Raw genomic sequence first — 12,663 nt, 5'->3', positions numbered from 1 at the left:
GGTATTTGGCAAGCCAATAGGCCTCAGAGCCAGTGCTAAATTTCGATATATATATTTTATATATATATTACATAATATTTTTGCTTATGAAAGCGTAACTAATATAACTGAAAACAACATTAATATTTAAAATATATATATATTTTATACATATATACATTTTTATATAAAATTTATATAACTCGATATTTGGTATGCCAATAGCCATCAAAGAAAATGCTAAATTTTATATCATAATTTTTATATATTAAATATTATTTTTGCTTATTTAAACATAACTCATATAACTGAAAACAACATAAATATTAAAAAAATATATATTTTATATAAATGTACATATTTTATATAAATAATTTAGCATAGCATAGTTTTCAGGAGTCATATATATATAAGGCAAAAACAACCTCAAATTATCTAAGCTAAGAGATGAACTCCTAGGACCAACAGACAGACAGACACAAACACACAGACATATACTAATGTATACACACACAGATACCACATATATAGAATATTGTTAGTTAGTGTGCGTGTGTGGAACATAGAGTTTAGAGTATTTAGTTTAGATGAGTGTGGGATATAGATAGATAAGCATAAGGAGAGGCAAATGGAGAGGAAGGGAGAGAGTAAGGGGTAGTAAGAGAAAGAGCAAGAGAGTGAGTGAGAGAGAGAGAGAGAGAGACTTACAGTTGCTTGTGGCACACAACGCACACCCAGTCCAATGCGTGATGGACTCGACAGGCTTTGCACACGCGCAGCTTGCAGACGCGACAGGGAGCGCCGCGGTTGGTGATGCGGCCCAGTTCGATGGTGCAGCGGGCACAGTGGCGACTCGAGTCGTTGTGTAGATTTTTGTGGTTGTTGTGTTCAAGCTGTTGTTGTTGTTCTAGCATTGTTTGCTGTTGTTGGTGAGGGTCTATTTCTTGTTGTTGTTGTTGTTGTGTGGCATCGAGTGGCATTGGCTGTGACTGCGCTCCTGCTCCACCAACGACCTTGCATCTCAGCGCATACAATTCAGCGCGCAAGAGCCTGTTGTTGTTGTTTTAGTTGGCGGTGTTCATAATGATGGTGTTGTTGTTGTTGTTGTTGTTAATGGTATGTTCGGGTTTGTGGTAATGTTTGTTGTTGTAATTGTGGTTTGGTTGCGGGCCACGGAACGGGACATAACAAAATTACGCACAGACGTTATTTTAGTTAAAATGTTAGTTAAAAGTTAGTTGGAGTATTAAAAACACATTACATAATGGGTTAAATAACATTTTGTCACAAGTGGTTGCGGTGGTGGTGGTGGTAGTGGTGGTTAAATAGAGCGAGCGACAGAGCAATAGCAAAAAGTTGACAGCACATATGTTGTTTATATATATGTGGGTTTGTGTGGGTGTGTGAGTGTGTGGGTGAGTGGGTGTGTGATTGTTGTGTGTGAGCATGAAAACAACAGCACAAAAGTGGTTATTGATGAAAAGAGACAAAGAAAAAAGAACACACAAATAGTTTGTTATTAGTCGATAAAAATGCAAAAGTTTTTTATCAAATTTTTAAACAGTTTCCAATGCAACAAATTATGAGTATTAAGTATTTAGACACAATTGACAATTTGGATAAACGAAATGACGCAATTTAGCAAATGGTTTACTGTTGTGCTGTGCTGGTTTGGTCAGGCGTATAAATGTGTATTACAATTGTACCAAATTCCACTCGATGAGCCGAAATGCAAATGCCGATTTAATGTCCATGAAATTAATTTAAGTGCTAAATGAGTTGAGTATTGAATTAGATACAGTTTAATGGATTCGTCATATTTCTTTGAGTATCTTTCTATATATAAATCTATAAAATTCTACTAATATATGAACTATAGTCTAGTTTTTACTACAAATGTTCTTATAATATAAATATTTTATATAAATCCTTTCCATGGCAGAAAACATATTTGAAAGGAAGCTACGTAGAGAACTAAGTTTGGATTGTGGACTTCATTAACAGCAGCAGCAACAGTAAATGAGGAACAGTCATGTGTTAAACAGTCATGTGCCTAGAGACAAGATAAAGTTAGCAGCTAAATCCTTGCTAAAGCAAATAGTAATGTTTAAATTTATTTAAATAAAAGTTGAGTTTAATAGCAAAACAAAACAATAGACCTGCCGAGGGTAGCAATATACATGTAGACTATTAAAAAGAAAAAATGGAAATGAAAACAAAAGTTATTTAATCCCGTGGCCAAATGCCAGCTGCAGGTAGTTTCCAGGCTAAAACCCATCTTAAGTATGTAGGCGTAGGCGTCGTAGGCGACGCAATACGAAGGACTCGTTCGACATGCAAAACCAAACCAAACCAAAATCTTGTATTAACTTTATAGCAAAGGCATAAAACACACAAGGGGGAGAAAGAGTTAGAGAGGAGAGGTTGAGAGCGTTAGAGTTGGAGCACAGCCACAGCATATGTGGTATATTGTTAATACATGTATCAGCGTAGCAGTCACGCAGTGGGCATAAAAAGCCAAACAGCACTTTCTGCCCTTGTGCAAATTATGCAGCAACACATACCGGCAACAGCAGCAACACACATCAGCAGCAACAATTTTTAATTATATTTTTTATCTGCATTCAAGCGCTGGCACTGGCACTGGGCGCGTGTATTTTATTAGTACTACAAAATCAACAAACGTCAAGCAGCCAGAACCACAAAAATGTACACGCACACACACACACACACATATATATAACATACACACATATATGTATAAATATACAGGCGCACGCTCCCGCAAGTCCCAGTCGAGTGGCTTTTGCTGAGTTAAAGCATGTTGCATGCTTCTAGGGGCAATCATAGTGCGCACACCTGCCCTAACCACAGACACACACCCCCACACACACTCGCACACATATACCCAGACACAAACACACAGCTGGCGCCTACATTCTGCGGCTCTTTTGGCATGTTTTATTGGGGGGAGTGGGGTCAACAGACGACGTCATGCTGTATGCCACACAGCTGCTGCTGCTGCTAATGTTGAACTTTAGGCTAGCTTGTCGCCTGCAATAGTTGAGTATCGTTGTAATTGCCGTCGCGCTATGAATTAATAATCATAATAAGCCATTAAGCCGGCTCCTTTTAGCCAACAAACATCAAACAATGGCCGTCCAAAGAGTGCTAAGCTTAATAGTCATAAATTTTCACCCGGCTTGATGTGCGGGCTGGGTCGGTCACGCGTTTATTATATTTTATTTTTTGAATAACCAAATATATGAGTGTTTTTAGCTCCTGAGCCGAGCCTAAATAAATAGCTGAACGCATGTTTTTGATTGTACGCCCTGGGCTAAGCAAACAACCAAACTAATTAAGCCGATGCTTATCAGTTGCCCTTGACTCTGCAACAGTTAGGCCAATCGAACACCTGTGCGGCAACCACAACCACAAGCAGCAGTAGCAGCAGCAACAAGCATTAAATTGTTGCACGCTTTGATGTTGTGCGTTTCCAGTTCATGCTAATTAAAGTTGAAAATTGGGTACCCAATGGAATTTGTTGGCTAATGCAAGCTAAACTAAGTTAAATTCGCTGCGTATTCATTCATGAAATTCTGAAGTTGCTCTGTAATCTTCAGCTATAGACAGCTTCATCTTCTGTATTAAATCGGCTTAGATACCTTCAACATTTCACATTTATAGTTGGCATCATTTAATCAGCTTATACTTTGCAATCGCAACAAATACCCATCAGCTGGATAATATAAGAACAATCCTTTTCTCGAAGAGTTAGAGGGAAATGGAAAACAAAACAACTCGGCAAGGAAGCTTATTAAATCTAATTGAATTAAGCTGCTCAAATTCATTTAAGCTTAAACTTGATCCTGTGTGTCTTTTGTTTTAGTATTTAGTATTTAGCTTGGACTGACCTATGCTTAAGCATTCCTTTCATACCAAACGGATCAACAGAATTACGTTAATATTTAAAACATTTCCTGCCAGTAGACAAGCTGTCAACAGCCACCAAAAATTTAAGAAAAGAAAATCTTGAGCGCAAAAAAATAAAAATAAAAGAAAAACGACCATAATTCAAGCAATATATATACAGCTGCAGTTGCCAGCTGCTTGTCCATTAGATTTATGATTTTAATGATGCCAAGCAGAGCTGTTAGCCGGCGCTGCCGTAGTGTTGAAATGTGCCCTGTGCAGGGCGTCTACAGATAAATAATTACCATGCTAAATATGATTTGTCGAGGGCCGTCCGTGGCACGTTGTCCGGAAGCTGTGGCAAGGACAAAGCTTAGAATATTTGAGAATAATTTCCAACTAAAATGGAATATGAGTTGAATTAAACACCCTGCATAAATAATAAACTCGCTTGCAACAGCAACAGATGATGGGAGGCAAAGGACGTCAATCTTAGCTAATCATCTTATAAGTATTTAATATATTTTCTATATATAGAGCAATTTGATACCACTTCCTATCGATGCTATTTGTAGAGCAACTGACAGTCGAGTGGAACACTCTGCTATACTTTATTTGTTTCGCTGGATCGTCACCATTCTAACAGCTGCTGTGACAGCGCATTGGTTTCAAGGGTCTCCCGTTTCTTTCCGTTTTAGATAAAAACTTTTACAAAGGCTGCGTTGCCATAGCTCGCACTGATAATTGTGTTGCTTTGGCTCTTTAATTTAAGTTTAGCTACAGTTGGTGGTTGGCACACCGGAAGCGGCCAACAGGACGGTGGCCCCCAGTTTGCACACATCAAATACATTATTAGTTTTAATTAATTTAAAATTTGCAAACGGCCGGGCAAAGAGCCCTTTTAGCAGCCGAGTTGCTGTGCAGTTTCGCATGTTTGTCAAGCGACAAAAACAAGAATCACTTTCCGGTGCATGCTTATGGAGTGCGAGCCAAATTAAATTAAATATAAACTTTTGTCAAGAGCAACAATAAACAACCTAAACACACATTTACTCCTGCGAGTTTGTGTGTGTGTGTGTCTTGCGCCTTGTTGGCCACAATCAAACTTCGATTTGACAATGATAAACGCTGGGAGCAACTTGACAAGGGTTGCTGCTGCTGCGGCTGTGGCTGCTCGGACATTTGCATAATTATTACCAACTGCTCGACTCGCCATTTGGTGCCTGCCACAAGGGATTGGCGTTGTCCTTCGGGCTCCGCATATGCAAAGCTTCCCATTAATTTTGACGTTTTGCGTAAATGAATATCGCTGGTATTTAGTTTATGCTGCCTGGCAACTATTAGCTTAGCTTATGACTGCCGTGCCTAATTGTTGCCAATGTGTCATGTAGCATGTGGCTTGTGGCATGTGAAGCCTAACTGGCTTGTGTAACACATTTGAAGGCAAAGCAAGAGATAATTGTATATTATTAGGCAAAGCGTATGAATGTGTGGAACTATTTGAATCTCAACTGTAGCTGTTATTATTATAATTATAATTGAACCACATCCGGTCAATCGATACCCAGGAATTAATTACAATTCTACTCTTTTATTTTGCCAGCAACGATCATGGCCAAAGCTCTGCTTGATGGGATTGAATTTAGCAGAGTTCTTGTTTTTCCATTGTATTTTGAGCTGGAGTGCGGCACCCGCGGCGTATGCGTAATATGCATGAGCTCTGTTACGCATACGCCAGGTGTGCCACACAGAGTCTGATGCATAGCAATCGGCTGACTGTTGCACAGATACATGCATAATATAGCCACAATTTGACATACTTTCAAAAACAACAACTCGAACGCATAAAACCCAAATTGACTCTCAACTGGTGGGCATAAATATTTTTGTGGGCACAGCGTAAAATGGCGAAGATTGCCATTTGCACATTGTTTCACGTACCTTCAGCTGAAAGAGATGGCAATGAAATATGAGTCCCATATACAGATAATAAAGTAACAGAGACAGCTGCCGCATGTTCAACACAACAGCAGATATACGCGACAATGGGGAGCCTGGTTCCTGGTGCCTGCTGCCTTATGTTTGCTGCTTGCCACAAGGTGGTTACATTTCTCACAATTCTGACACTTGCCAAAGCGTTGCTAACAAAAGTGTCAGCTAGAAAATTGTGTCATTTGTTGCTGTTAACCAAACAGGTCAGCAGCAGCAGCAGTTTCAGCAGCAACACCTGTTACTCTTCCCAACATAACATAAATTGGGGCCGAATTGTTGTGCTAGCCTGGGACACGAAAATAAATCCACTGAGCTAAGCCTTAGAAATTGCAAAGCATTTATTACTTAATAAACGTTGGCCCGCACAGCTAAGTCGAGCCACAGCAAACCCCCAAAGGGGCAACGGCTAGCAAAAGCAAATTGAATAAGGCGCAGCTTCGACAACAACAACAATAACTAAAAGGGAGACAACTTTGTATTAAGGGCTTTTAAGGGTTGGCATTTATTTGGGGCTCAAAAGTGTTTCGGTTATGTCTTTTTTTTACAGCTCTTAGCTGAGCCATTCGTGCGTTAAATTATAGCCGAACAGGACGCCGCCCGCTTGCCGCACAGATTTTTACCTTTGGCGCCAAAATCAAACAAATCGTCAATTTGTACTTTCATGTACTTTGCTGTGCGCTCAACGATGAACAGCAACAACATCATCAACAACAACAACAACATGAGCCGTGTGGGCGTGCAAACTTCATTGGCAGTTGGCGAGCGCGCAGCGGAAATGGCTTGGCAGCCATTTTAAGCGCTGGCTAAATAACAGTTAATCGACATTGCACTGCTTGTCAGGGTTGTCATTGTAGCCATGATTGCCACAATTGTCGCTGTTGTTGTTCTTGTTGCTGCTGCTGCTTTTGCTGTTGCTGTTGCTGTTGTGCTTTGATTGCTAAGCATTGTTTAGCTTGGCAGTTTCAACAGTTTGTCCGTTCGTCCATTTATCCAGCCGTCCGCTCATTGGCTTGTTTATTTATTTGCTTGGCTTTGCGCGCGCCCTTTTTGTTGAGTGAACATAATGCTTACCGGTTTACAAACACTCTCAGCAGTCGAGTGGATGAGGACATATCTCACGATTTCGGTGTAAGCTAGTTTATCCGCTGTAGGGTTTTAGAGATTGCAGAAAACTAATTTATTAAACTATTAGAGTTATATTAAAATTTAAAAAATTTAGCACCACCTTTTGTTCGTTTCCTCATTTAAAGCTTTAACTATACTATATATTTCTTAAGTCTTAAAATTAAAGTCTTATATGCCAATACAAGAGTATTTCAGGTGCGGTCTTTCTTCAATATTTAAAAAAGTTTGCGTTATGATTATTTCGTGGCTTTAATTGGCCAACAAACACAGTTGACTTTACGCTATGGACAAGACTGACAACTTTTGACAGACATTTGTTGCCATAGCGACATTCTTATAGGTCTTGGATCAAGGTGTTCTAAATTCTAATTAGGCATTGCCTTTACTTTCAGACGTCTTTATTTGTCCGCCGAAGACATTAGATACTTCAAAGTTGACAGTTGACAGTTTTGGCTCTTGAAATGAATACAATACAAATATTTTACAAACTTACAAGCACTGCTATCGGACCGCTTATTAGGTCAAATATAAAGAGGCAATCAATCACGAAAATAGCTTAGCTTTTCCGGGCCATTGGCTATTAATCAGCATAGCCCGCCCCAAAGTTAAGACATCGAATGCCAAGCTATGCAAATTGCTATATTTCCATTGAATTGAAATATCAATTTGACGTTTTGGGGTAATTTACATTCAATGGGCACTGTACTACATTAAATCACCAGCCACCACGACAGTCACTGACCCGGTCACCCCGGTGGGATTGCCTGTATGATATTTTATGCCGCCCCCGCCAGCGTGTTTAGGGTAGCTGAGTGAGGGTGTGCGCATGTGTTAGAAAAACACATGTTTCTAGCCATATTATGATATGAATATTTCATAAATCTCGCATGCAAACTAAACAAAATCAATACCAGGTAGAAACGCGTATGCGTATGCGTATGCCTCTGAATATTTCAAAAGAAATAAAAACCAAAAATATATGCGCATAATACATATATATACATGTAGAAATATTGGAATTTTCAAGATATATAGAGGCACACGTGCTGGTCAAAGTACCCTGGGGCCACAAACGAAAAAGCTGGGAAATAAATAAACTAAACTTTGAAAATTTGCTCACTTCAGGGTCTCTATCTAATATCTAAGCGAAACCCTCGGAGGCAACACTTTAACCATATCTCTCGCTGTGTGTTAATATTCAAATTGTAAGGGCGTGGAAATCAAATAGCTGTCGGGAGCAACAAAAAAGGACTTCGACTCGGACTTGGACTTGGACTTGGCCGTGGATGCTGCTCTACGCTAAGCGACTGTCATTGGGATGAAAGTCACGTAAATTTGTGCTCTTTTTTTGGCAAAAGTTATGGTTACATTAGAAGGGCTTAGCCCAAACAGATGCCAAAGAGCATAAAGAAACCTGACACAAAAAAATCTATATATATAAAGTAAAAGTTAGAGAAAAAGTCAAAAGCCAAAATCGTAACAAAATTACAATTTATACTTCGAGTGAAGTCAGTAACTTTACGTTGAGCTAACCACTGGACCCTCTCACATTTTCCAGACGAAAGCATCGGAAAATTTGACTCGCTGACTGCACTGAAAGAGCAAAATTATTACAATATAAATTAATGGCTGGCGTGTGCAGCAGAATCGTCAAGGCGTGGCTGCTTGACTAACTGGAAAAGAGCGAAGAAGCGACGGTACAATAGGTGCCAAGAGGAGGGAGGGGCCAACAAAGGCAAAAGCAAAAGCAAAGGCAAAATCGCACCTAAAAGTTTTCATTTCATATTGCTTGACCCAAGTGTAGACGGCCCACAAATCAAGCTACCAAAGCAGCTCTAACGAATGTGCCCCGGAGGGGAGGTAAACGACGCCAACAACAAATTGTACGTGCGTAAATTGGCGAGTTGGCCAAAAAGGTTGTTGACTTATTGCCGGCACTGTCGCGCGCGCCATGGCTATAACTGTTCAGCATATACCGACAGCGCCAACAACAACACTATTTATAATTATTTTATTTTTTGGCCATGCTAGGCCCAGCCGAGTGCCGTTGCCTGGTCAGTTAGCATTCCCGTTGCCACTTCCTGTGGCAAGCGTGACAATGTTCAATTACAGCTGCACTTCAGAATTTTAAGTAATTGAAGGCAGCGCAGCGCACACGCTAACTCAGTTCGTCCACTACCTACATCCACCTACAACAAGCCATTTAATTATGTAATGCCCGAAAATTTATGACCCAGTCTACTTTGAGCAATTGCGTTAACATTTTCACGCTTTTCACGCTCACCGAAAATGTTCCACAAATTGGTAATACTGAGCTGTAGACGAGTGCAGACCTCCATTGACAGTCGTGAAAGTACTCATTAGATTAATCTAGAAAGTAAGCTGCTAATGAGGTACTACTAATTAAATAGCCAATCAGCCAAAGCGCTATCCATGTCTAACGAAAGCATCATCCTCGTCCAAAGGCAACGCACAGAGCCGTTTGATGGATTGAAAAACTGTGTGCAAATCTTATTCGAAATTCCATCTCAGCTGAAAAGCAACTTCGTCTGCATCGATAGATGCGTGGGTGGTCACAATTACTCAAAATACATATATATATATATACATATACTAAACATATATATCGAGGTCTACCGTTAGCACTGCCGGCTGGTCGATGTGTGTGCCAGTTTTCTGAGATGTAGCGAGGCGTTTGCCATTTTTGTTTTATGTCTCCAGTTTGGCTGGGCCGTAAAGTTTATAGCGAAAACTTAATTCAATTTCAGCCATGTGTCAATCAACAGCTGCATTTAAGTGAAAAATTATGTGCAGCCAAACGTAGGGCTGGCCATGCCAGTATCTAGCTAACTGCCAGTCGCTGTTTCCATATTCATATATTAAACAATTTTATTACAGCTTAATTGCTTTCATATTCATATGTACCTATTTTGATGTGGCTTTTATAATAATTACCTTTTTTTCGTATAGATTATATGCGAGCTATCAATTCATTTTCTCATTTTCAACTGTCAGTGGGCAGAGTGATAAAACTATAACTCATGAAATTCAATTAAAATGATTTTACATCACAATAAAAGCTATAAATTTAATAATAAATAATAATTATTGAATTTAATAATAATAAAAATTAAAGCTATAAATTTAATAATAAATAATAATTATTGAATTTAATAATAATAAAAATTAAAACTATAAATTTAATAATAAATAATTATTATTTAATTAAATAATAATAAATATAAAAACTATAAATTAAATAATAATTCCTTGGTTTAATAATAATATTTTAGTTGTTTAATATTATCGACCCATAAATATATATTCATACGTGCATATTACACATAAAGCTCGCTTACTACTTATACCTAAGCACACCTAAATGCAGGCACTCATACATACATACCTACTTACATGCATCCACACATACCTACACATATAATAGAACGAAAACCTTTTAGACTCACTTGAATGCATAGGAATCACAGAGCAGAGCAATATCAAAATGCATTTAATTCTATTTTCTGAGCATTACACTTAACGTCAGAACATTGTTAATATTCGCAACAAGGTAGAATTACTTAAATGTTTAAAATAGTGGATCGGTCAACAGTTGATTGGCTCGCATGTGGCTGTGCTCCGTTTGATACGAATTGAAGCTCAGCTTCTTATGGGCGACATGGCACAGTAGCTGGGGGCGCATCCCATCGTCGACAAACTGTTATAGTTGAGTATATTTGAAACGCTCTGTTGGCTGCCGCAGGCAGTACTCAGCACAGTTGGCCACAAGTGGCCCTATAGCGAGATACAATGTGCAGAGTTTGTGGCAGCAGCAGTTTTTCATATTTGCGGCATTTGCCCATTTTGAATTGATGCTGCCGGCAAGAATGTATAACGACGCCAGCTCAAAAACAACACACTCACATAGACACACACTGGCAGACAGAGTAAACGAATATACGCCCACACAAACCACACACACACACACATTTCAATAAAAACGTAAGTGTAACCATTGCGAATGCCCGAACTCTGTTTAGCAGCATCTTCAACAATGACAAACGGAGAAAGCGGGCAATTTGTCAAAACCACAAAACCACAAGAAAATCCCAGGCAATCATCGTCAATTTGCATTTTGTATTCCGTACACTCGTACACCCTCCACACACACACGCACACCCACACGCACGCTCACCGCGTACAACGCTGCGTATGACGAATGTGCGTGCGATTGGGCCGACAACACGCATACGCCCCGTTGGCTTGACGAAAAACTGGCAGGCCGGTAATTGGAAAATCATCCATTACCAGCGGCTAATGGAAACCGAAGGAAACTCTCGCCAAATTCGATTAAGCGTGTAAGCGTTTTGATACCACAAGAAATACATATAAATATGTATATACATATTTATATTTGTATATAAGTCTAGAAGCGATTACCATCTCGAGTTTGTATTTCTCGGAGGCTTCGAAGGACCGACCTGGGCTAATGCCAGCTATTGGCCTGCCTCTTTATGTTCCCACCAAGCTTAAGGTCAATACCTAATTATATAATTCAATTTGGCTGGCACAGTTCACTGTGCCCTCCCGTTATTTATAAATGCGATTTAATTAAATTCATGCGTCAGCTGCGCCTGTGTCCGAAATTCGAAGATTAATACAAAATATGCTTACAAATTTCCAAGTAATTGTTCAAATATTTTTAGTTCTTCAACTTGGACCTTGGCGTTCGTGAAAATGTTTATAGATAAAAATTGCACTGAGACCTTGCACTTTGAGTTTGCCACACGTTTCGAGTGTCAAAAGCAGTTAAAACTTTTTCCATGTTGTCAAAGTGTTTGCTACTTATTTTTTTCTTCATATTTATTTATCAAATATCGATTCAGCTGCTGTGTGTTACCTAAACCACCCGGCGGCACATGGCAAACATGTTTCCATTGGAAATATAATCTGCAGAGGTTTGCGAACAGCACATTGAAATGTGAATAAATACAAAATACTATTTATTTATACTAAACAACTCAATATTATGGCTACAGTGGCCATCTAGTATAATGGAATATTGCTTCGATTGTCGCTTGAGGCGTGAAATATGAATAACTTTCACTTTGACCTTTGGGAAAAAATAAATTGCCGAGTTTCAATCAGTTAGAAAATGCAAAATTCAGAAATCTTTAAGAAAAAATGCAGTTAAATGAATTGTGATTGAATGATTTTATGAGAAATATGATTTTTTTTAATAGAAATATATATTGATTGTGGAAACCTTTGAGACATTTAGTGCTTATGCAGAGTTCAAGAGGCAGCATTCACAATTGAGTCAATGTTTACAAAAGATATAAATTATTGCAACTTATCTTCCAGCTGAAACTAATCTCACTAATCTTAGGCTAAAGTACACAATGTGAATGTGTGCTATGGCAGATCAAACCATTTTATGCAGTTTGCCATTAACGGAGCCTAGTTGCCATGACTTGGCTAATTGATTAATGCTAAGCTGCCGTGGCAGTAAGTAGCTGGATATTATAACAATTAATGAAATCAACAAGGGGCTTCGTGTAGTTCGAATGCGTTTTTTATGCTGTCTCATGGTAGGGACAGACAGCAACTTTCCTTCTCTCTATTTGCAGGTAGCAAACTCCACAATAATGAGTA

General features: G+C 39.0%; 1 protein-coding gene across 5 annotated transcripts in view; it reads right to left on the bottom strand.

Moving 5' to 3' along the window:
* LOC111602008 (synaptotagmin-like protein 4) overlaps positions 1–12,663 on the bottom strand; it is a 51,234-nt gene that overhangs the window by 22,588 nt on the left and 15,983 nt on the right. For 4 of the 5 annotated variants that reach the window (XM_023318901.2, XM_023318898.2, XM_023318899.2 and 1 more), the window contains exon 2: positions 688–1,029. The exons of the other annotated variant lie outside the window; for it this stretch is intronic. In XM_023318901.2, coding sequence (XP_023174669.2) covers positions 688–1,029 — 342 coding nt within the window. The remainder of the gene's footprint in view (positions 1–687; positions 1,030–12,663) is intronic. 5 annotated transcript variants of the gene reach the window in all.

Source organism: Drosophila hydei, unplaced genomic scaffold, assembly GCF_003285905.1.
Source record: "Drosophila hydei strain 15085-1641.00,03,60 unplaced genomic scaffold, DhydRS2 tig00008119-arrow-pilon, whole genome shotgun sequence".
NCBI classification, from domain to species: Eukaryota; Metazoa; Arthropoda; class Insecta; order Diptera; family Drosophilidae; genus Drosophila; species Drosophila hydei.
Note: the sequence above shows the minus strand (reverse complement) of the source record. Positions and strands in the feature narration are given on the sequence as shown.